Raw genomic sequence first — 23,673 nt, forward strand, 5'->3', positions numbered from 1 at the left:
CTTTCACTTTGGATGGTCTGTGGCTGAATCCTTCGCTCGGTGCGGCGGCTCTTCTGCCAAAAATCTTCGCTTCCTTGTCCCATCTGCAGCTCCCTTCTCGAATACGTGTGGCATTTCTTTCCTGCCCTCCTCAGGTTGGTAATTACGGCTGTAATCTCTTTAATGATGCTGCCCCGGGGACAGTGCTCTCCTGATAATGTCACTGCTTCACGACCTGAACCATCCTGCGATTTACGTGCGAAGAGCCGGTCCTGGGAGAGCTTCCCGCCTTTCATCGCGTCCTGCAGCGTCTTCCTGGTGTTTCTGGCTCTGCCTGTTCCTCTCTTGGTCTTTGCTGGGTGTTCGGACAGATCCCAAATTGATGCAGGGTGAGTTTTCCTAATGAGAGCTCCACAACAGACAGTAAGAAGGGAAACGTTCATCCTAGAAGAACGTGAATCTAAACGGGGCCAAATGTGGGGCTGTGGTGTTGGCTCTTGGCTTGAGAGCTCCCATCGAGATGAACCAACTCCTCTCGTGATCCTTAAACATCCCGATCTTCAGGCTTGAAAACAAACCTCCTGAACTCGAGTGGTTTATTGGAGCAAACCCAAAAAGTCCTGACAAACACCCAGTTGCTTTCTGAAGCTCGTGAACGCTGCTGCTCGTCGTGCTTTTTGTCAATTAATGTAAATATCTACGTGCTTATGAGCACCCCAAGCACTCCCCTGCTAGATGTTTGGTTCCATTTTTGCTCTCTCTTAGACAACAAGTTCTGAGCTGTTTATGATTTCAGTAACCCTGCCAGCTACTTTCCCTTCCCTATGGGTTTTTATATCTTCGGGGGAACTTTCTTTCTAATCTGTTCCTGCTTTTTCAAAGAGGAATCGTGAAGGACTTGAAGCAGTTTTGAGTTCCCAAGTCACGAGAACACTTTGTGGAAATTTTGTATGGTTTTAATCATCACGTACGCTTGTCAAGAGCCGGAGGTTAATGCTCTTTGATGCCATAAACATGGGAGGAAATGCAAATTTCAATGTCTTGCCCTGCTTGGATGATAGGAGGGGTATAAATACACAAACCTGGGAGCCTTTCTTACCTGGAAGCACCACAGCATTTATTTTATTGTTAAAATCTTCAGAAATATTAGACCGGCACCAAATCACTCTGCAGCTGTGATATTTGATTCTCAAGAAACCAAAGTTTGCCTTCAATACGCTCAGAGCCTCAATTTCTCCAGTAACTCCTGTGTATTTATACAGGGTTCTCATTTCCCTCCCATCTCCGCCCCAGATACCTTGCGTTTCTATTTCACCCCTCTCCTAAGCGCTTTGCAAAACAAAATGCCCAGTGTGTACACAAAACATATGGACCTGCGTGCGTATGTATGTATATAATGGGAGACTGTGGGAGCCGGTGTAGGAATGAAACGCTGTTTACCTCCAGCCAGAGTTTAACAGATCTCTCCTGGCCCTGTGCTTCATTTTGCTGCTGCTATTTTTACTTGCAGCTCCTCTCTGCCTCGCCTCACATTTTACCACTTAGAATTTCATGAGTCGCTTATCGCCTGTGACCATTCGGAGCTTGTTTTTCCCTCTGCGTGTCAATCCTTATTCAGACCTATAAGCTGTGTGAATATGCTTCTTCTTTCCAACACGCTTGGCTTTGTCTTGAGGGGAAAGACGAGCCACCTGAAGGTAATTTGTACCCTTGTTTTTCCGCCGGGCTGACGCACAACTCTGCGGATTCCCTGCTATAGAGAATGGGAACAGGCTCCAAAATGGGGTCGGTGTTTCCAGCCTGGCTTGGCACAGATTTGCTGCCTCCTGTGAAGCTTGGCCAGCAGGTACTGGTGCACCTAAGCTATGAAATTAACTAATATTGGGCAACTTTTCCCAGAGATTTCTGCTTTTAACACCACTTTTGAAACTTGTGGATGCTGCTTTTCCACTCCCAAGAACCGCTCGGCGATTTGCCCCGAGCAAGAGGTTTGGAGTTGATCTCCCTGCCGCTATTTTCCATCAGTTCCAACCGTATTTTTCGGTCCTGCTCTTCCCCCCGTGAAACCGCCGCGGAATTATTTATGGTATTGTTTTGAAAAGCGCCGAGAATTGGAGTATGATAATGTAAACGGTTGTGCTGCGGGCGAGCTGACGTTACACAGCACCTCATGCCACCGCGGTGAGGACACCGCGTTCTATTTGGCTCCGGTTGATGCTCCGAATGGGCTCCTAACATCTGCATTTCATAGAAAAGAAACCATTTCGTTTGCTGGCCCAAGGTGGGCTGATTTGTGCCTTTCAAATGGGGAACACCCATGCGCTAAACCGGTTGTCCCAGTTTACAAAGGGGAATAGGGACTAAATTGAGGATTTGGGCTGAGGTCTTGCTCTTGTGCATTTTCTATCATGGTTTGTCAACCTGTGTTGCTTGGTGGACTCGTGATCAGTCACACAGTAATCCCTGAAATGAGGACAAAGTGATTTTTAACAATAATAATAATAAATATACGTTCCATTGCAGGCTTTGGGGTGTTTGCAGAAATAATAAACGTTAGGTTTAGACTGATCTTATCCGGCCCTTTGGCAACACCGCATGAGCGCTTGGGACGTCTTTAGCCATAAAGTAGGTTGGCCCATAGTTAAAAAAAGCAAAGGAAAAACTGCTCTTGAGGTCTCTGTGCTGCACAGGAGCTCTTTGTGCGCTGGTATCTGCGTCCCCAGCCCTGGGGGGTCACCCAAACCACCTTCGCTTTTGGGGGTTTCTTGCCGAAGGTGGTGGTACCTTGAGCTCGGATAAGCAACGGGCACCTTTGAAGTGCTGCTTGTTGGTTTGCAGCCGGTTCCTGACCTGGAGGAGAAGAAGCAAGGGTGCAAAAAGCTCATGTGGTGTCCAGCATGAGCTTCTGATCCATCTTATCTCCGAATTCTGCGTCCTTTCTACCTGAATAGTAGATGGGGGCTTGTCCCAAGGTAGGGGACCCTTTCAAAATCACAATGATAAGGGAGCAACCAATGTGGAACAAAGTCCTGCAGGAGCTTTCCACCTCATGGTTCCACAGGATGACATGAGGTACCTTAGGAATCCTCAGCATTCCCCAAATTATCCAGGTATTTGGAGAAAACCTCCTCTTGGAGGAGAACTTGCTGGCAAAGCGTGAAGCACTTGGACCCAGCTCTTCAGACCCCATCCACGCTTGGTGTGTGACCATAGCGAGAGAACTTGAATCTCATGCTGGAGCATATCCAGCCGCTGGAGCTTTGTGGACGTTCCCGTGTTTGCAGCATGGAGGAGGATTGACAGCCTTTCGGTTTTGCTGATTTTTAGTTTAAAAACACGCTTCTCTTCCAAGCTTTTTGTCAACCCCGGGAGCGATGACTGCGGGGCTGTTGCTGCAATACCAGCGGTTTTGAAGGTCAACGTCTTCATATTGATCTTGGCATCTTTGAGCGCTGGAGCAGATGTGTCCCTTTGTGTTGTGTAACTCCTTTGTGGACGTACAGGGTTTATTCTGGTATCACCCAAAGGCTTTTTGTCCGTATGGATTTTCCGCAGTCCTGCTTTACCTTCAAGGGCCGTCCTGGATCTTGACATCTCTGTAGGAAAGGGTTGGCTGCGGCCACTCTGCTGCTCACATTCCACTTCAACGTTGGCTTTTCCAGCGTGAATGTTGGTTTAAAATGGTAATTTAAGTGTTTACAGCTTCATGCTTTGCTAGCAAGTTCTCCTCCAAGAGGACATTTATCCAAATACGTGGATAATTTGGGGAACACTGAGGACTCCCAAGGCACCCCGTGTTGTCCTGGGGAGCCACGAGGTGGAAAGCTCCTGCAAGACGTCGTTCCACATCGATTGCTCCCTTATCACTGTGATTTCGAAAGGGTCCCCTACCTTGGGACAAGCCCCATTCAGGTAGAAAGGACGCAGAATTCGGAGAGAAGATGGATCAGAAGCTCATGTTGGACAGAATCACGACTGTGACCTCCAGGCCATGGTGAGAACCCCAAATGAAGAGCCTGTCCCTTGGAACTCTTCATGGAGCTCGCAATATATTAATTGGGGTGAGCTGTGTTCAAGACTATGGTAGGAAACCCATAAACCTGCCCTAGTGTTGGTTTTAATTTTTATTCCTGGCTTCCTCTTTAAATTAGAAATGCGTTTTTACACGGGTGTCTATGCTCGCTTCGTATTTCATATTTGTAAAAATAAATGGAGAGCGAGTCAGTGTTATTGCAGCAACATCAGTGTTTTATCACCACAGGTGACTTTTAATTTCAAATATAGAAGGAGATAATAGTTGAAGCTTATTTCTGGGTCAGGAAAAGGAAAGATTAGAACAGAACCGCTCTTGGCCCGGGTGCTTTGTGTCTGTGAGACTTTGGGGACATTGAAGAGTTGCAAGAAAATGTGGCAGCAACCTAAGAAATGAGGAGTGTGGGGCAAGGATATTTGTGTCCTCCCTTGGTTTCATTTGCAAAGCTTGAGACTAAGGATGACGTGAAAGAAGGGATTGTTCCTTGCGAAGATGATGGAGGAAAATGATAAATCTCTGGCTCAGGAGCTGATGGAGTGGCCAGGTTCATCTCATCTCATCTCTGGGTATCAAGTGCAGCTTAAATGCTGAAGTGTTTGAATGAAGAGTTGGCCCAAACCTCCCAGGTGGGTTTGCAGCGCAGCCTGGTCCAACCAGCTTTGCTAAAAGGTCGTAGGAAATTGGTAAAATGATCCAAAAAAACCAAAATGAGAGAGTGCAGAGGGATGCCTGCGTCTAGCTGGGTTACATCTGTGTCTTAGATACCGGAACAAAGAGTATTTAATTCAACAGGTCTACACGTTGCCGTCCTATTCTTGTTACCTGGTGTCTTCCCCGTCTTCTCTAATATTGTACTTTAGCAGAAATGTCACTGTTTTCCCCTCACTAAGACGGGATTTAGAATCAGGATCGGCGCTCGCTGCCGCTCTCCGGTGCCAGAATAATGGATCCGTGACCTGATTTCAACCTGTGAGAGCTGCCACCAAGTAAATATTTGATGGAACTACAGCTTCCCTTTTTAAGTCTGCTGCAGTTTTTCAAGCTAACTCATGGCAAGGTTTTCCTGAGCAACACTTGGTAGCGCCGGGTTCTTTATGCAATTCTCGCTGCTTCTTTTAGAGGCTTTTTCTGGCTTCGGGCGTCGCTTCAGCCTCACGTTGTATTTATGTGAAATCCAGGCAGGACGAGTCAACATGAAATGATATTTATGTCATAATACATGGAAAGGAAGGGAGTTAAATCCATATGTCGGCTCTTAGCCCAGATGGCAACCGTTTTATCGCTCAAATCGCGATCCCTCCTTGTACCGAACGACGAACCGAGTCAATATCCCCAACATGAATTTCCTACCCATCTTTACAAACCTTTGTCAGAAGCAATAGTTGCTATTTGCTAAAATAGGAATATTTGATCCACTTAGCAGTGAAATAACCGCAGGATTTTTATTAAGAATCCATTTTGCAAGTAGAACAGAGATCCTAGAACAAATCTACAAGTCTGAAACGTGGACGAAGCCAAGATGAATTTCTCATTCCAGACCTGAGCTGGTTTATTTTCTAGGAGACCAGAGGTACCAACTGCCGAATTATTCGCTGTATGGATGTGCAATTTGAAATAATAGCTCCCTGCACCAATCTCTACCCCTGAATATCTTAGGAATGTAGATTTAAGTTACAACTTCATAGAAAAGCAGAGGGTTTTGCTGAATTTCAAGGGAACGGCCGAGGACCCAAAGGTCAGAACGTTGCCTGCGTATTTTAAAGGTTGTATAACCGTATATAGCGAAAGCTGGTTTTTCTTTGAAACAAGTCCAATCCTTTGGCTGTTTTCTGCTATTTACCACTGTGTCTCTTTACAGGATTCATGAATAAAATTTTCCATCCCAACATTGATGAAGCGTAAGTACATCAATGCATCCCTCGCGTGCATTTTCTTCCGAGGAGTTTGTCTAATTGTAACTGTATTTTGGCTTCACAATAATACACCGATGACTTGAATTAATAACCCACATCAACCCAGAACGGGCCATTTGATGGAAGTGGATGTTACGGTAACAATTTCCTTTCTTTTGTGCAGAATATATTCATGAAATTAAAGGCTGTCCCTCTATTAACCACAAGAGAAGGGGAAATCGTATCTGAAACTGTGGGGCAAGGGAAGAGAGGGGGTAAATATATGAAATCCCCAGAGTGTTTTTGAGCGTGACTGCGTTTAATTCCATCCTTTCCATGTGTTTCAGGTCGGGAACTGTATGTCTAGATGTAATTAATCAAACTTGGACAGCTCTCTACGGTGAGTTTGACGCTTCCCCAAAAACTGAAGGCAGTTTGGTCAACTTTTGTTGTTCTTTTGGGGTTTTTTGTTTGTTTGCCTGATTTGGGGGTTTTTAACTGAAGTTTCAGGCTCCTCGCTGAGCCAAGGCCATGTCAAAAATGAGATTTTTCTGTGAAAATACTTTAGTGACCCGTTTTTATGCCAGAAAGGAGAAAACATCCCATAAACCTCACAAAGGATCGCTCAATCCGTTGCTTGGCGTTGTCTGGCAATAATTCGGCATTGAAGGAGAGGAGCGACCATATCTAAAGTGAAACCTTGTTCCCCATCCACGTTTTGTAGGTGTATTTGAGCTGCTGTTCTTGTGCACAGGGCTATGAACCCATTTCTGCAGAAGACAGAACCAGAAACCTGTTCCATTGCTGCAGAGTGTTCTGTGTTTCCCATTAGCTCACATCTGGCTATAACTCCTTTTTAGAGCTATAAACCATCAGCTCGTAGCTGAAGACCCATTGAAATGGCATTTAGAGAGAGCTGGAATTGTTTAAAGAAATACAGTTGGGTATCTAGTCCAGGTTGGCTGCATTTTAACAATGTGAACTACTTCAGTTATGCTTTGAGGAACGTACACATCAAATCCTTCACGTTCTTCCATGATAATCTGAATTTCACCTATGGAAGCTGAAGCTTTGAAGCCGTTGCTAGAGAGACAAGCTACTTCACCTTCCTCGCCAGCACAATCGGTGAGGAAACACCAAGACTTGGTGAATCCCGAGTGGGAAATTGCCATAGCAACTCGGTGAACTTTGCTCCTCGTCGGAACGCCTGAAGTCCTCACGTAGTGAATGCGTTTCATACGCTTCGCATGGCTTTGTTGTGCGAGACCAGCTCAGCCGTCACCCAGGTGGCGTGGATAATGGAAGAAAAGGATGGGTTTGTGTCCTGGGAGGACCTGATGTGAGATGGAGGAATTAAAGCGGTGTCAGCAGAGATATCCGCTGGGGATGAGCCTGTGGGGTTCAATCCACGGCAAAATTCAGCTCAGTGTGGCGTGTGCTGCTCTTCCATGGCCTTAAAAGCAGATGGTGGGGACGGCCAGGTAAAGAAGATAACCACGGTGTAACTAGTACTGGTTTTTGTGCTCTGCTAGGCCGGGTTTTGCTTTGGAAGCCGGGCAGGGATAGGGTTTCTGCGCTATTTCCAAACAATTCCACGGGAGGGCTTTCTGCGAGAGGTTTCCTAATGAGCGCTGCTGTGTTTTTGGCATCATTATCGCTCGTAAAGGTAGAAGAAACCAGCTTATTATTTCCTATGCTTGTGGTGTATTAATATCAGCAAGCTTGCAAAAATCTTCCACATATTTTCTTGCAAAATCAGTGCCAGGTTTTAGGTAACTTGAAAGTGTCAGGTGTGTGTTTTGTACAGAACATGTTCCACAGTCACTGCTGGAATTCGGTGTTAGAAACTACATTATTTGACAGTCATCTTATTGCAAACTTCCCTCCCCTTGCCTCAGATTTGCAGGGAGGACACAGGGGTGACTCCGTTCGCTTGGCCCCTTCGCTCAGAACTCATCAAACCCTCAAACCACCGTCACCATTTCCAAGGTTTTGCCTCCTTAAGTCAAAAAAAGGAGGCGGCCCAATTCTGATCATGACATAAAAAGGGGGAAAATGTAAATGTTATTTACATTTCACGGTGCTCCTCGACACAGCCGCGTTGTCTGGAACGTCACCCTTTTAAACCAGAGCACCCCTGTGCTGGCAGAGGATATGGGTCAGATAATTCAAGGAGCAACTGAGGTGGAAGAGACCCAGAATAGCTACCAATAAATTCCTGAGGACGTCACGGTTAAATTCCCTCTCCTTCAAGTATCAAGTCTTCAGCACTATGGTCAGGCTTCCAGCACATGTTCAACTCGTTGCTGTTAAGCCAATGTTACTTTCTGGGATTTGAAAGGAGGAGGAAATTACTGAGGTCTCTTAAAAAATCCCAGGGCTCTGCTTGCTCATCGTGTGGGCGATTTTAGTTGTCTAACAGCCACAAATACTTTATATGAGCCTTCTCCACAGACAGACTTGATCAACTTCTTGCTGATGGTGTCCGTACCCAGTTTCTAACAGGGTTAATTGATTCACCGAGGACAAGCCATGGAAATAAGTATTTTTATAAGGCGTCCTCACTGGTTTTTTGTGGTCCTTTTTTGGATCAGGATCCTTTTTGCAGTTGCTGTTGCATTGATCCTAGAAGCAGCTGGTGGCACCTTGGTGTGCCAGCCATGGCAAACCTGGTCAAGGGACCATCTGTGCTCCAAAGGACATTGTCACTGTCCTTTGACAGTATTGGAAGGGGCAGAATCTTCTATAGTAGGAAGAGATTTTGAGTTAAACCCACATAATTTCTTAGTGATGTTGCTGTATAGCAGAGACCAAGCGATTGCTATCCGTAGCAATCATTGACATTATTTTTTGCAGTTGAATGATGAAGTATCAGCTATAGTGAATCCTACACTCTTGAGTGTATGAAGCTCCTCCTCCTCAGGGAGGTTTATGCTGAGTTATGCGACTGAGGTAGCCATAGCACAGTGTCCGTATGTCCTGGACGTGTTGATGAAGAAGGGAAGAACCGACAAAACCTCGAATCTCCTTCAGTCCTCTTGAGCAAGATCTGAAAGCGCATTCTGAAAACACACCCGTTGGTAGATCTGCGGAGGTGCTGGTGAAGATCTGCCTGGATCTACCATGCGACTCTTCCAAGGCTGTATCTTTGGTGGTGATGGAGTCTTTTGTGGCTGCAGCCCAGAGCCAGAGTAGCTGTTGACCCAAGGGCATTCACAACCTTCCTGGACGCGACCCTGTGCGATCTGCTCTGGGTGAACCTACTTTAGCAGGTGGGTTGGACTGGATGATCTTCCAGAGGTCCCTTCCAACCCCAACCATCCTGTGAGAGCACTTGGAGATGTCTCTCCCTACCTGCCCAATCATTTTGATGAAAGTTTTAGAAAGTTGAGGGCTCTGAGGTCCCACCCTCCATCAGATCTGGTTGTATTTAGTAGCAACACGAGGCTCGGTGGTGGCTCAGGGACAGTCACACAGGCTGGTTCCTCTAAGAGGCAGGTTGAGATGAGGAAGGCTAGACAAGAAATTTGTTACACTGAGGGTGGTGAGAGCCTGGCCCAGGTTGGCCAGAGAGGTGGTGGATGAACCATCCCTGGAGACATCCCAGGCCAGGCTGGACGGGGCTCTGAGCAACCTGAGCTGCTGAAGATGTCCCTGCTCATGGCAGGGGTGGCACTGGGTGACCTTTGAAGGTCCCTTCCAACCCAAACCCTTCCAAGATTCTACAAACCCAACCTCAACCACTTCAACTCAACCTCCCCCACTCAAACCTCAACCTCTTCAACCTTCTTGACCTGACTTCAACCCCACCTCAACCTCCTCAACCTGAGCTGGTGAAGATGTCCCTGCTCATGGCAGAGTGGGACGGGATGAGCCTTGAATGTCCTTTCCAACCCAAACCCTTCTGTGATTCTACAAACTCAACCTCAACCTCCTCAACCCAACCTCATCCCCAACCCAACCTCAACCTAAACTGGTAAAGATGTCCCTGCTCATGGCAGCGGTGGCACTGGATGAGCCTTGAATGTCCTTTCCAACCCAAACTGTTCAATGCGTCTGTGATTCTATGATCAGCTGCTCACGTGGTGGCTCTGAGAGGGTGTTGGGCATCTCTCCTGACAGCTCCACTCTGGTCCATGCTGGAGGGGACTGGTGATGCTCATCCACAGGCAGGATCTCTCTGCCACCAGGAGAAAGACAATGCTGGTCTGCCTGTATCACCAGTTCTCCAGTAGCTGGAATAAACCTGGCACCCAGCCCCAAACTGGGGTTGAATCTCCGCTCTGCGTGGGTGCGCATGGTTCTTCTGGAGCCCTCGAGGAGAAACGATGACGCCGGGTTTGTTTCTGAACACCCTCACCCCTCAAGTGTGCTCCTTGTTGTCTCGGGGATGTGGGAAGAGGGTTTTGTGTGTCCACAATTACTCATCGACACCAGACGTATGTTCCCTGTTGTGGATTATTCAGTGACAGATGCCAACTGGCACCAAGGTGTTAATGTGAGCTCTTCACATTCCACAAATTGTTTTGAGCTGGAGGAGGGACTTGTTGGTTGCTCTTTCTATGAACACAATCATCTAAAGCACTTTGGGAGATGCTTTATGCTTGAGATCTGTCAATTTAGTCATGGAGCATAACACATTTAAAGATGTTAATAGAAGGAGGCAGAAATAGGAGGAGAATTCAGTGAGGGAGGGAAGCACAGTGCTGCTTGTTTTTCTTTTTCCCTTCTTCTTTTCTTTTTTAAAACCAGGGCTGAGCCTCAATGGGAAACAAGACAATTGTGACCGTTCACTTTTTTGCTTAACCCACAAATATCTGTACCTACATCATTGGGATTTTAAACAGTTAGTGCTGTTGTGCCTGGGGAGCTGCAGCAATACCCCTTAGCAGCCCTCTCTGTGTTTTCCCCATGCAGTTTCCTTTATTTTAACTTGTTCCCAGATTTTCAGCCCATTTACCCTTGACGCTTCGTGCTCCTCTTGCAGGATAATGAATCAGACTGACTCTGAGTCTTGTGGACATGAACAACCGTCTCTTTTACTTGCAGATCTCACCAATATATTTGAATCGTTCCTGCCCCAGCTGCTGGCCTATCCCAACCCTATAGATCCTCTAAATGGTGATGCTGCAGCCATGTACCTCCACCGACCAGAAGAGTACAAACAGAAAATTAAAGGTAAGGGCATAAATAACACGTTGTGGCGTGAGTGACGTTACTGTGATTCCACCTGGGGGAATGAGGAAGGTCTTTGCCGCGTGTTTGTTCTTCCGTGCCTATTCCTTCCCCTAATAGGGTCACCATCCGTTTTATTAATTAATGGGGATAATCTGAAATAGGGGGTGGATGAGCTGCTCCTGTGATTTATGCAATACATGGGGAAAGGTTTTTAAATTGATTAGCAGACCCTAAGCGGGGAAGGCTGTAAGCAAACTGGATTTAGGATTCAACACAATTTTGAGAGATACAAGGAACAATTTGGAAGAAAATGTGTGTGAGCACAGCAGGCCCAAGGAAAATCGCAGAACTGAAGTGGGAGCATCCAGTTGCACAATTACTGGATAGAAAGCGGCTCGTTAGCAGTTCTTTGGAAAGTGATCTGAGAGCAGCAATCAAGGAATCAGTGATGAAGCACTTTGGTACTGTGACAGAGCGCGAATTTGCCGTAAATGCCAAGTAATCATTCCATGCTTCTTCCTAGTTAAGCCGAGGCTTATTGGTGCTCAGTTCAGGGACTGCCCTTGTGTGAGGAAAGGCTGAGAGAACTGGGATTGTTCAGCCTTGAGACAAGAAGATTCAGAGAGACCTCAGCACCACGTTATGGTACTTAAAGGGTGGCTACAAAGAAGATGAAAACTCCCTTTTTGTAAGGACTCCCATGGAAAAGATGAGAGGCAACGGGTACAAGTTACTCCATGGGAGATTCCAGTTGGACACAAGAGGGAAATTTTTCCTGATGAGAACAATCAGTGATTGGAATCATCTCCCCAGGGAAGTGGTGGATTCCCCAACATTGACCACGTTTCAGGTTTAGTTGGACAGGGTGCTGGGCCAGCTTGTCTAGACCAGGCTTGTGCCAAGAAAGGTTGGACCAGATGATCCTTGTGGTCCTGGTGTTCTGTCATTCTATGATTTAAGAAAGCTGTAAACCACTTAGTAATGTCTCAAAGGGTGGAACAAGGGCAGATTGTCCTGGAGATGTGTCTTAAAATGAGAGATGGAGAGGCTCGGAGGAGTTTAATCTAGAGGACTGAATGAGGTTATGAGCTTTTACGTGTCAAAGGTGCCTTCAAAGAGCAAGGGAATGATTGATCCTGTGAGCAGGATGTGGTTGCAGGTGTGTAACTTGGCTGGGGGAGCCCAGGTTAAACATTTCCAGACATGAGGAAGAAATATTTTACACTGAGGGTGATGAGAGCCTGGCCCAGGTTGCCCAGAGAGGTGGTGGCTGCCCCAAAACCATGGACTTTATTTCTCCCCTGATCCGCTGAACACAATCAGCATTTAATCCAGCGGTGGGAAATCTACAGATTGGGTCTTCAGCTATGTTTTTAAGACACCATGACTACCTGATTATTTTTGGGGGGTTATTGAATAACCATGAGACTCATTTGTCCGTGGGACCCCTGCCAGGAAGGTTTGCAGGGCCCGTTTGACAAGGGGAGCATCCACAATCAGCGCAATCTAATCGTCTCATAGAATCATTTCAGTTGGAAGAGACCCTCAGGATCATCGCTGTGAAGCAGCAGTTTTCCTTAACGGAGCGTTGTGAAAGCTCGGTCTTGTCATGGTATTTATTGGTAGAGTCCTTCCGCCAGCTCTGCCACGTCACTCCGGAGCGGTTAAACCTCGAGTCAATTCGTTCCGATGCGAAACGACTCTTCGTCACCTGCAATTCTTGTTTGAGGGCGGAACTACAAATGAGGCCAAGCGAAGCTGTGATTTAAATACCGAGTTATTCAACCCACTTTGTTTGACTCCTGACGACTGCGTGACAGGATCGTAAAAACCACCCTGCAGATCCGGCCTGCTCGGTGTCCTGGAGTCCACTGCCTGTTTTTCATATGACAAAGCTTCCAGGCAAAATAGTTTGGCAGATAAAATCTCCAGGGCAAACACAAGGGACGCTTTGGGTGTCCTCTGTGCTTTAATGAACGACTTCAAAAAGAAAAAGATACACCCTGGAAAAGGAAGCAAATAAACTGATGCTAACCAACAGCAAGGCCTTCAAGATCTGAGGACATCCCTCGGGGAGGCTAAATGGAATATTCTGCTCCTCCGTTTCCATCCTGACAGGCAGGTACAGGCCGTGAAGATGATCTGGAAGGAGTTTTAAGTGCTTGCAACATGGTTTGTGTTCCATATACCCAAGAGTCCGGCCTCCGCTGGCTCTTCCCAGGCTTGCGTGACAAGTAGAGGATGGAACTAAACGCTGTCATTCCTCGTATTGGAGCGTTTTTAAAAATAACCTTGGCCACGTTAAAATTGATGCGAATGGCTTGTAGCAGCTTCTCGGCTCTGGGGAGCTCGGTAGCGCAAATAAATAATTGCTGCTTTTCTTCATTTTTTAGTTCCGAGCGCACAGAACAGTTGTTTGATGTAGCGGTAGCGAAGAGACGCGCGTAGCCTTAGAGACGCGGCCCAAGGTTTGTAGTTCCTGTGGTTCTTGATACGAGACCCAAACAAGTAAGGCTTTATGGTGAAATTCCAGTTGAATCCTTTGAAACAGCAGGATGGCTCATGGCCACGTACCAGCCGCTTCTTCTTGGTCCAGATGAATCAAAGCGATGTCTCTGGTAGGAACGGGTGCACCAAGACTTTCCCTTCTTGAACAGACTTTGGTAGAAGACACTTTGCCAGTATTTAGATGTCTCCATTCATAGACTGAAGATACAACTTCAACATTCAGATCAAACCTTCAGAAAAACCCAGCTCGGGGGCTTGGTAGCTTTCCTGGGTAGAAGATATTTTAAGCTGCAAGTTGTGTTTTTGCTTAAATGATTTAGGCTCAATCAGGTCTTTCCTAACAGTAAGAAAAGTTGAATTCTACATATGAATCACCCAGAGAGCGTTTGAAGTGGTCGCTGGGGAATTTCTGCCTCCTCCTGCCCTGGTCACTGCCTTGTGGCTGCTGTTCTGGGGACTCCCGTGGCACCTACGGCGTTTATTTAGGTGGGTTTGGGGTAAACGTAGAGGGAATGTCTTTCTGAGGTTGCCACTAAGGCGTTGCCTTTGTCACCCAAGGTCTTCCAGCAAACTTGGGTTCCCTTTGCTGGATTGCGCGAGGAATAACAACTTCTCTGGGTAAAAACCCCTTTTCCAGAGGGAGAAGAATCCTTGGAAAGCTTTGGGAAGGGAGCAGCCGCTACATCCTCTTGTCAGCATCCCATCCCTTACCTCTGCTCGTCATCTCTTGCCCACCCACCTTCCCGTCCAAATTCTCTGAGGACACGCTGCATTTTCGGATCCCTCCTTCAGTTCCTCCCTCTCACCTCTAACCCGTTAGGTCTGGTGCACTTTGCGGTGTCCATCTCTTGGCAGACGTTCCCAGACTCCAAAATCTCGTTCTCCGGTGCAGATGGGAGACACAATCAGGCAGGGCCGAGGCTCCACGATGACACAGGCGAGCGCCTTCCAAGAACAAGGTCTCAGCAACCAGGACCTGAGGATGGACTCAGAAGCACCTTCCAGCCCGTTCTCACAGCTTTGCCACGATGGAACAATGAATTTGGGCTCCGTGTCCTTACATCAGCTCCAGAAATGTGGAAACCTCCCCCAGACCTCTTGCTGAGTGTTTTCTCTTCCAGGAGGCTGAAGGATGGAAGTGCAGAAGGAAGGAAAGCTGGCTTTAAGAGCAACCAGGCTTTGCAAAACCCAGTCTTTCAGCACTTGGTTATTTGGTGTTAGGCATGTCCTTCTGCAGCTTTTCCGTGCTTCCACCTGCTGATAGGATATGGAACAAAAAGCAATAATCTGTGCTTCTGGAGGAGAGATGCTCCTTGTGGATCTCATTCCCTGGAGGAACTGAAGAACATCTGGTTGGGACGGCTGCTGGGCTGGCACTGGGACGCAAAGGGGCTCATCTTCAAGCACAAAAGGATGGCGGTGTTCCCTCTTTCTTCAAATGTTTAAATACTGCTGTTTGGAGGAAGCTTTGTCGTGTTTTAGCCCCTTCGTAGCTGGAAAGGTAACAGGCTCACCACTGGAATTCCCCACCTGCAACACGAGGACAACACCCCCTCCTTCCCAAAGTGTGTGATCTGCTGTTGGGATATGGGTGTTACATCCCTTCTTCGTGCTGTGAAGCCGCTTTCTCGCTGTCGGGTGGGAAAGAGGAGTTAAATAAGAGGGAGGCTTGGAAGCTGAGGCTGAGCACCCCTTCTTTAGCCCAGTTTGGTGCCAAGTTTTCACCCCTGCTCCATCCTGCACGTGTGTAAGGAACAGAATTTCTCCGCTCAAGGTAACCTGGCAGCTGGGGACACCTGGTACCTCGGAGGGGACACTGTGGGACCCTCCTGCATCCACAAAGTGCTTCCCAGACTCAATCTGCCTTACCTGCTCCACTTTACGTTGCGTTTTTGCTCCGTCCCTCTGCACAGAGGTGGCCGTGGAAGCCGCACAAGGCACAGTTGGCAGTGGTTCCCCCGCCTGCCGGCAGGAATCCCAGTAAAACCAGTTTCCCCGCTTGCTGGGCAACCTCCTGCTCCTCCTGGCTCCAGTTCAGGGTGCTGAGCTGGGTGCTGAGAGCCCGTGTGGTTTGCACCCCACTGTGTGACACCGTTTCTGTTGGTGACCGGGGCTCCGTGTGGGTCCCCAGCTCATCCCGTGGCCACTGTTGGGTGTTCCGAGGGTAAAACCAGAGCCCAGCGCAGCCCCGTGTTCAGTTTAGGGCTGGGGAAGGGAGATTTTGCTTTTTATTTTAAAAATGGAAAGTGCTGTAGTTTTCTGCTCTGCTCTCCCCATCCTTCCTTAAACTCTGCTTATGCAGAGTTTAGTGTGGGAGTTTAGTCTCACTCCAGCTTATGCAGAGTTTAGCCTGGAAGTTTAGTCACGCTCCCAACTTGGCTTCAGTGACGCTTGTTCTATGTTATCATATTAAACTCTGAGATCTTCATTTCTTAAAGTCACAACGGTGACATCTCGGTGGCTTTAAGGTTTGTTCTCTAGATCAACATAGCACCTCCAATTTTGGCAGTAATTCGGATTCTCTCCTATTAGGTGCGATACATCATACCAGGGAGAACTTGGGTTCTTTCCATCTATAAATGTACATGGAGCTGATGCAGAAGCTTTGGGATCAGACTTGTTTTCAAGGGTCTTGCACATCTCTGAGGTTGTTGATGGACGACGCTGCCTCCGGTCTGAGAAACACGGGAGCTCATCAAACACACCGTGACCCAACCGCCGGTAGTCGTAGCTCACCCACCCTCTGCCTGTTGAATATACGCTGCTTATATGTCTCTTTATTTTCTTTTCTGTCACCTACAGAATACATTCAGAAATATGCAACAGAAGAAGCACTAAAAGAACAGGAAGAAGGCACCGGGGACAGCTCGTCCGAGAGCTCCATGTCCGACTTCTCGGAAGACGAGGCTCAGGATATGGAGTTGTAGTAGAAGAGGCAACCCTGCTTTTCAGAGAGACTCTAATTTCCTAACCATGAGAAGCAGACTATAATATTCATATTTAAACAAAGCAATTTTTTTTATTACTAAACAAGGTTTTTATGAATAATAGCATTGATATATATATATATATATATATCACCCTTTAGATCTTGATTTTTTTTTTTCTTGGTCATTTCTCGAACCCGAGGTGCATAGCATATTCCCACATTCCATTTTGGTAGCAATATGCAGCCCGAATGCATGCATTCAAAATTCCATTTGGCCAAGTCGACTTGTGTGCTACTGAACTGTCAGCTACGAGATCAAACCACAGCTGCCCCGGTAGGTAGGGAGTTAGCAAAAAAAAAAGAGAAAAAATGATTAAAAAAAAAAAGATGTTTGCTTTCTTATCGCTGTTTCCAAAGACACCACCTTGGACGCCAACGTGGGGACGGCGTTTTGCTCGAGGTCTAAAAGCTTGGGGGATGCTACTGGCCGTGTAGATCAGCCAGTGGAAGGAAGGGTGCTCCTTCAGGTCAACCTTTGGTCGTGTTTGACGTGGAGTCACATTTAACCGAAGTAAAAGCAGTGCGAATGCATGGAGCTATTGAGAGCATTGACGCTTCACAGTTTTGACTTGGATTTTAAGTCCGTTTTTATATGTGGACTCCTGCCTGCCCTGGCGAGCCGTAGGGACTGCCAACCACTGCTCTGTTCGCTTTGGGGACTTTGGAAAACCTTCACCTGGATGTTAATTCACTTTCTTGGGCTGGATTACGAGCTGGTCCCTTTTCTGGGAGGAAAAACAAGAAGTAAACCACAAGCGATGCTTTCTGAACAGTGCTTTGATTTAGCTGGAGCACATGTGAAGTCAAACTGTCATAGTTTGGAAACTGCTGCCCTTTAATGGCTTCGAGTTTGCTTTATTATTATTTTTTTTAATTATTATTATTTTGGGTTCTTTTCTTGCTTGAAATATGGTTAAACACCTGGCAAACATTCTCCATCTCCTCAGAAGGTCCTCGGACCGGATGGATTTGCCTTGCTGAGAGCTTCAGATCCACCAAGATCGGCCCATTGCCCGTAGTCCACGAATCCATCGGCACTGATTTGATTTGCCTTTTGTTGTTGGTTTGCCCCCCGTTCCCCCTCCCGCACCAGCTTTGTCGCCATCTGCTTGTGTGTGTGCAACAGGATTAACATTTCTGAAAAGTTAACGAAGAATATGATCTAGAAAAAGAAAAAACGAATAAAAAAAAAGCCTAAAAGCACCATTTGAGGAAGCAAGTGAATCTGCTCTGGTTTGGTTTATTATTGCTTTTTTAATTCTTTTTTTTTGTCCAGAATGCTTCTGGATTGAAACGTTTGATTTCTCCTGGTGTCTTTCAGTGAGCTGAGATTTGTTTGTTCGCTCTAATATACAAAATCTAATGTAGTAAATGTCTCCCCGCTTTGCCGGGATACTTGAATTCGGATCATTGTGCATTGGAGATTCCAACCAAGCTGGGTTTTTCAAGCTGAATGTTACCTGCTGTATTTTGGGGGGGGGTGGTTTCTAGAGGGGTTCGGACACAACGTTTTCATTTGTGGGGCGACCTACAGGACAGCGCGTGGAAAACTCACCCACCTTGGCAACACTCACGGAGTTTTCGATGTCAGACCTGCTACCTTTGCCATTCTCCCAAAATTGTTGTTTCTTTAGGAAGTTTCGAGTCGTCGGGAGCTTCCAATCCTATTTCTCCTTCATAAAGCACAATCAATTTATTACTACCCTTTCTTTTGGGGGAAAAAACCAAACCCTCATAAACCCACTTTGCTTTAGCATGATTTTCCTTAATAAAAACTATACAAAGAATTTCCTTCACGTTCATTACGGGCATGAAGCAAAAGGGTTTTTTTCCTCCCTTTTTCCTTTCAGTTCCAAGCAGTAACGTTAGGGCTGTCGCTAGTGATGTGCTGAAGTTCTCTATCTAGCATTTGTGGCTTGTGGGAAGGGTAATATTAACTATTTAACATGTAATGGTGTACTGAACTCTTATCTAGCACGCTGCTTTCTCTCATTTCTTTGGGGCGGGAGGGGCCACGTTTCGCTGGCACTTGTTTAATTTGCTTTACCTGCCGAGCGGGCAGTTTGCTTGTGCTATAACCTTTACTTGTAGGTGCTACTTAGGAGTAGAGTTAAGTGCTGGGTGGTGATATCAGTTGAAAAGATTAAAAAAAAAACCAAAAAAAACCCAAAAAAATCACAATAAAAATTTGTATTTTTTCAATATTGTATAACAATAGTGTTCTAATTACCTCATCCCACCTTCCTTTGCAGGTGTTGCGTCCCCCCACGCTCCGTTTAGCGCATCCAACCTCTCGTACGCTCCCCCCGCCGCCTTTTGGTTCCTGCTAAACAGGGCTTTTCCACCAAAAACAGGGGTGAGACCGCGGGGGGTCGAGGGGTTTAGAGCCCCAAAAATGTATCCCCAACCCCCCGAGGTGCCACAAAAGTCCCCACCTGGGCTCGGAGGTGCCAAAATGCTGCTTTTTTAAGAAAATAAACATTTCAAGATGCTTCTAGGGGTTGAGATGGGTTGGGAGCATCCGCACCCCGTGAGCTTCCCCTCCATTTTTCACCTCTATTTTTTCCCCAAATCTCCACATTTCTCCCAAAATAACCCTCCCCCCCCAAACACTTTGTAAATAAAACTACCCCTACGTAGCCTGGAAGAAAAGGTGGAGCCGTATTGAAGCGAGAAAGCTCTTTATTTTGATCAGCTAGAGAGGGGTTTATTGTCCTCCTCCTTCAGCCGACGGTGGTGGTGGCGTCACCATCGGGATGATGGGAATTTCTCCACCAACCCATTGGACCCCGGGTTGAACTCTCCGCTATTTTGGAAACAACCTTTGGCTTCTGTTGCTGTGACTCTTCCTTTTGCCATCAAGGTTTTTTGGGGGACGTGAGGAGCCGAGTTGTCATGTCACTTGGTGCCACCATCACCCTCCATGATGAGCTTTTCCTGACCCGCAGGTGGGTTTGGTGGACGCGGAAGGATCCAGACCCCCAACAGAGCCTTGGGGCTCATCCTCCTGCCTCAATGCTTGAACCCAACCCATCTCTCTCTTCTTTACGCATCCATCCACCCATCCCTCAAAACACACTGGAGAGCCGGGACGCCCCGTCCCGTCCCCTCCTGGTGGGTGTCCCCATCAGCCGGGACCCTCCTTTGGGAAGGCTGGGAGGTGTTTGACGATTTTCTCTTCTTTTTACTCCTGTTTTCCGCTCGTTCGAGTCCTGCTGGCACTTGAGCGGGGTGTTCGCAGCGTGAGAAGTGGCCGTGACTTGGCCGCCTGGGTTTGGTACCTGTTGCGTGATACTTGAAGAGATCAGGGGTGTTTTGCCCTTTGGTTGAGTCACCTCCTTATTTTTGCTTATATTTTCTCCTCTTTTTTGCTTGCGGTGTCGATGCAGCGGGCACATCCGCCACCCCGATGAAGAATTGCCTCTTCTCTAAGAGTATAACCTCTCCAATAGTTGTGTATAATTCAAGAACTGTAAACTTTTTTTAAAGAAATAATAAAATATGTATATACCTTGAAGCTTGACTGATGCTTCATGGCTGATAGCTTGGGCTTGCAGGGAAGACCATGGACCTTCCAGCGTTGACTCCACTTCCCACCAGGACTTCACTCATGATCCGTCTACACCAGATTGAAGAATCATGGAATCTTTTGCCTGGAGATGATCTGCTGGAGGTGGGAGCAGAGGTTGTGTCTTGGACTGGGTGATCTGCTGGAGGTGGGAGCAGAGGGTGTGGGTTGGATGGATGATCTGCTGGAGGTGGGAGCAGAGGTTGTGGCTTGGACTGGATGATCTGGAGGTGGGAGCAGAGGTTGTGGCTTGGACTGGGTGATCTGCTGGAGGTGGGAGCAGAGGTTGTGGCTTGGATGGATGATCTGGAGGTGGGAGCAGAGGTTGTGGCTTGGACTGGGTGATCTGCTGGAGGTGGGAGCAGAGGTTGTGTCTTGGACTGGATGATCTGGAGGTGGGAGCAGAGGTTGCAGGTTGGATGGATGATCTGCTGGAGGTGGGAGCAGAGGTTGTGGGTTGGATGGATGATCTGCTGGAGGTGGGAGCAGAGGTTGTGGGTTGGATGGATGATCTGCTGGAGGTGGGAGCAGAGGTTGTGTCTTGGACTGGATGATCTGCTGGAGGTGGGAGCAGAGGTCGTGGGTTGGATGGATGATCTGCTGGAGGTGGGAGCTGAGATTGTGGGTTGGATGGATGATCTGCTGGAGGTGGGAGCAGAGGTCGTGGGTTGGATGGATGATCTGCTGGAGGTGGGAGCAGAGGTTGTGGCTTGGATGGATGATCTGCTGGAGGTGGGAGCTGAGATTGTGGGTTGGATGAATGATCTGCTGGAGGTGGGAGCAGAGGTCGTGGGTTGGATGGATGATCTGCTGGAGGTGGGAGCAGAGGTTGTGACTTGGATGGATGATCTGCTGGAGGTGGGAGCAGAGGTCGTGGGTTGGATGGATGATCTGCTGGAGGTGGGAGCAGAGGTTGTGTCTTGGACTGGATGATCTGCTGGAGGTGGGAGCAGAGGTTGTGTCTTGGACTGGATGATCTGCTGGAGGTGGGAGCAGAGGTCGTGGGTTGGATGGATGATCTGCTGGAGGTGGGAGCTGAGATTGTGGGTTGGATGGATGATCTGCTGGAGGTGGGAGCAGAGGTTGTGGCTTGGATGGATGATCTGCTGGAGGTGGGAGCAGAGGTCGTGGGTTGGATGGATGATCTGCTGGAGGTGGGAGCAGAGGTTGTGGCTTGGACTGGATGATCTCCAGAGGTCCCTTCCATCCCCAGCCAGTCTATGATTCCATTATCGTGCACACCCAACGCGTTGATGGGCGTTCTTGGCGTAGTTGGCTCCTTCCCCAGCTCTTTGTGTGTGGCCGGTTGATGTCCTTCCATACCCTTCACCACGACCAAGGCACCAAAACTGGTTTTTGAGATTTTAGGCTGGAAATGGGTGCGAAGTGCAGCCTCATAGGGTGGATTTCTTCCAAGGTTCCTTCTTGCAGCAGGACAAGTCATTGCAGGTGACACCACAGCCATCGTGGGAGCCGTGTTTGGTGGCCCATAATTATGGCAGAGGTGGCTGTTTGTTTGCTGTATAATCATGCCTAATTTTGGCTCGATGTTGTGGGGGGATTTGGATGACGTATACGGGGGATGTGACCAGGAGTGGGGGCAGTTCAGGGACCTCAAGCTGGTGTTTTGGGGGCCACGGGTGACCAGGGAAAGTGACAACAGCCTGGCACGTGGCTTGTCCTCAACCTGCTTTAACTTGCTGTGCCTGCTGTCCCAAATTTGGTGGCGCTGAGCGAGACCTTCCTCTCCATCCTCCTCCTCCCGCGCTCTTCCAGGTCCAGCCATTGCTGTTTGTCACCCGAGGACCCAGCCTGGGGACAGGGTGGCAGCTCCGTGTCGTGCCAGTGCCACCTGCTGCCAGCACCCAGCCTGGCAGCACTGGGCACCTTCGGGGGCTGCTGGGTGGGGACACCTGTACCAGTGTCACCTCTTGGCGCCACCAGCCCTCCGTGCTCTGTCCTTTGCCCTGGGGACCTGCACCCCCCTGCTGTGTCCCCTCCAATTAGGGGCGGCCTTTAGTGCCAGCTGGGGGGGTGGCACTGTCACCTCTGCCCAGCAGGTGGCCCCCGTGCCACACCAGTGGCCTCCCACTCTGCCCAGTATAGGGTAGAGCCGACCCCAGTGCTGGGTTCCCTCCCTGTCCCTTGGATGTGGCCCCATCGCTGCTCTGTCCCCTGGATCCCAGGTGCCACCCACCGTCCCCACTCGGGATTTGGGGCTCAGCTTTGCCCGGTCTGTGCTCCCACGGACCCCCCAGAAGGTGGGTGCTGCTTGGGGGGCTCAGTGCTGGAGTGACATGGGGGACAGGGACCCATAACTGGTGGTGGGTGCTGCTCGGTGCTCCCGGGAGGACCTGGAGGCCTCATCCTGCTCTGTCTGTGTTGATGCTGAAGGACATTGAAAGGCAAAGCACTGAGCATTGGACCCCGCCCCAGGCTCTGGGTGCTGTCCCCACGGGCCTCTGAATGTCATCCCCATGGTGCTTTGGGCGCCATCACCTCAGGGCTTTGGGTGCCATCCCCATAGTGTTTTGGGTGCCACCTCCATGGGGCTCTGGGTGTCATCTCCATGGTGTTTTGGGTGCCATCACCTTGGACCTCTGGGTGCCACTTCCATGCTGATCTGGGTGCCGTCCCCATGGGCTTTGGGTGCCATCTCCTTTGTGTTTTGGGTGCCATCTCCTCTGGGCTTTGGGTGACATCCCCACAGGGCTTTGGGTGCCGTCTCCATGGGGTTCTGGGTGCCATCCCCATGGGGCTCTGTTTGGTACCGCCATAGGGCCTTGAGTACCTTTCCCACAGGGCCCTGGGTGTCATCCCCAAGGGACTGTGGGTGCCATCCCCATGGTGCTTTGGGTGCCACCTCCATGGTGATCTGAGGACCTTCCCCACAGGGCTTCAGCTGCCATCCCCAGGGGCTTTGGGTGCCATCTTCACAGGGCTCTGGGTGCTGTCCCCATGGTGCTTTAGGTGCCATCCCCATGGTACTTTGGGTGCCATCTCTATGGGGATCTGGGTGCCACCCACATGGAGGTCTGGGTGTCATCTCCAAGGGACTCAGGGTGCTATCCCCACAGTGCTTAGGGTGCCATCTCCATGCGGGTCTGGATGTCATCTGCACACAGCTCTGGGTGACATCCCTGTGGAGTTCTGAGCACCTTCCCTGCAGGACTCTGGGTGCCATGTCCAAGGGACATCTGGTGCCTTCTCCATGGGACTTTGGGTGCCATCACCATGGAGATCTGGATGCCATGCCCAAGGGGCACTGGGTGTCTTCTCCATGGGACTCTGGGTGCCATCCCCATGGGGCTTTGGGTGCAACTCCCATCAGGTTCTTGCTGCCACCACCACCGAGCCTGTGGTGTCATCCCTGTGGGGATCTGCACACCATGTCCATGGGGCTCTGGGTGCCATCCCCATGGCCACGCAGCCCCTGTGACGTGGGGGACAAACCAGCAGGTGCTCAGGGCCCTGGGGCTGCTGATGGGGTGAGCGGGATGTTCTGTCCTCTCCTGGCTTTGTCCCC

The 23,673-nt window shown here is 48.8% G+C and overlaps 1 protein-coding gene across 1 annotated transcript in view; it reads left to right on the plus strand.

Annotated features, from left to right (window-relative positions):
• The window catches only part of UBE2H (ubiquitin conjugating enzyme E2 H), a 51,179-nt gene extending 31,083 nt beyond the window's left edge, over positions 1-20,096 (plus strand). Inside the window, exons 4-7 of the mRNA XM_065829497.2 lie at positions 5,871-5,910; positions 6,252-6,304; positions 10,954-11,082; positions 16,393-20,096. Coding sequence (XP_065685569.1) covers positions 5,871-5,910; positions 6,252-6,304; positions 10,954-11,082; positions 16,393-16,517 — 347 coding nt within the window. The 3' untranslated portion in view covers positions 16,518-20,096. The remainder of the gene's footprint in view (positions 1-5,870; positions 5,911-6,251; positions 6,305-10,953; positions 11,083-16,392) is intronic.
• The last annotated feature ends 3,577 nt before the right edge of the window (positions 20,097-23,673 follow it).

Source organism: Patagioenas fasciata, chromosome 1 (genome assembly GCF_037038585.1).
Source record: "Patagioenas fasciata isolate bPatFas1 chromosome 1, bPatFas1.hap1, whole genome shotgun sequence".
NCBI classification, from domain to species: domain Eukaryota; kingdom Metazoa; phylum Chordata; class Aves; order Columbiformes; family Columbidae; genus Patagioenas; species Patagioenas fasciata.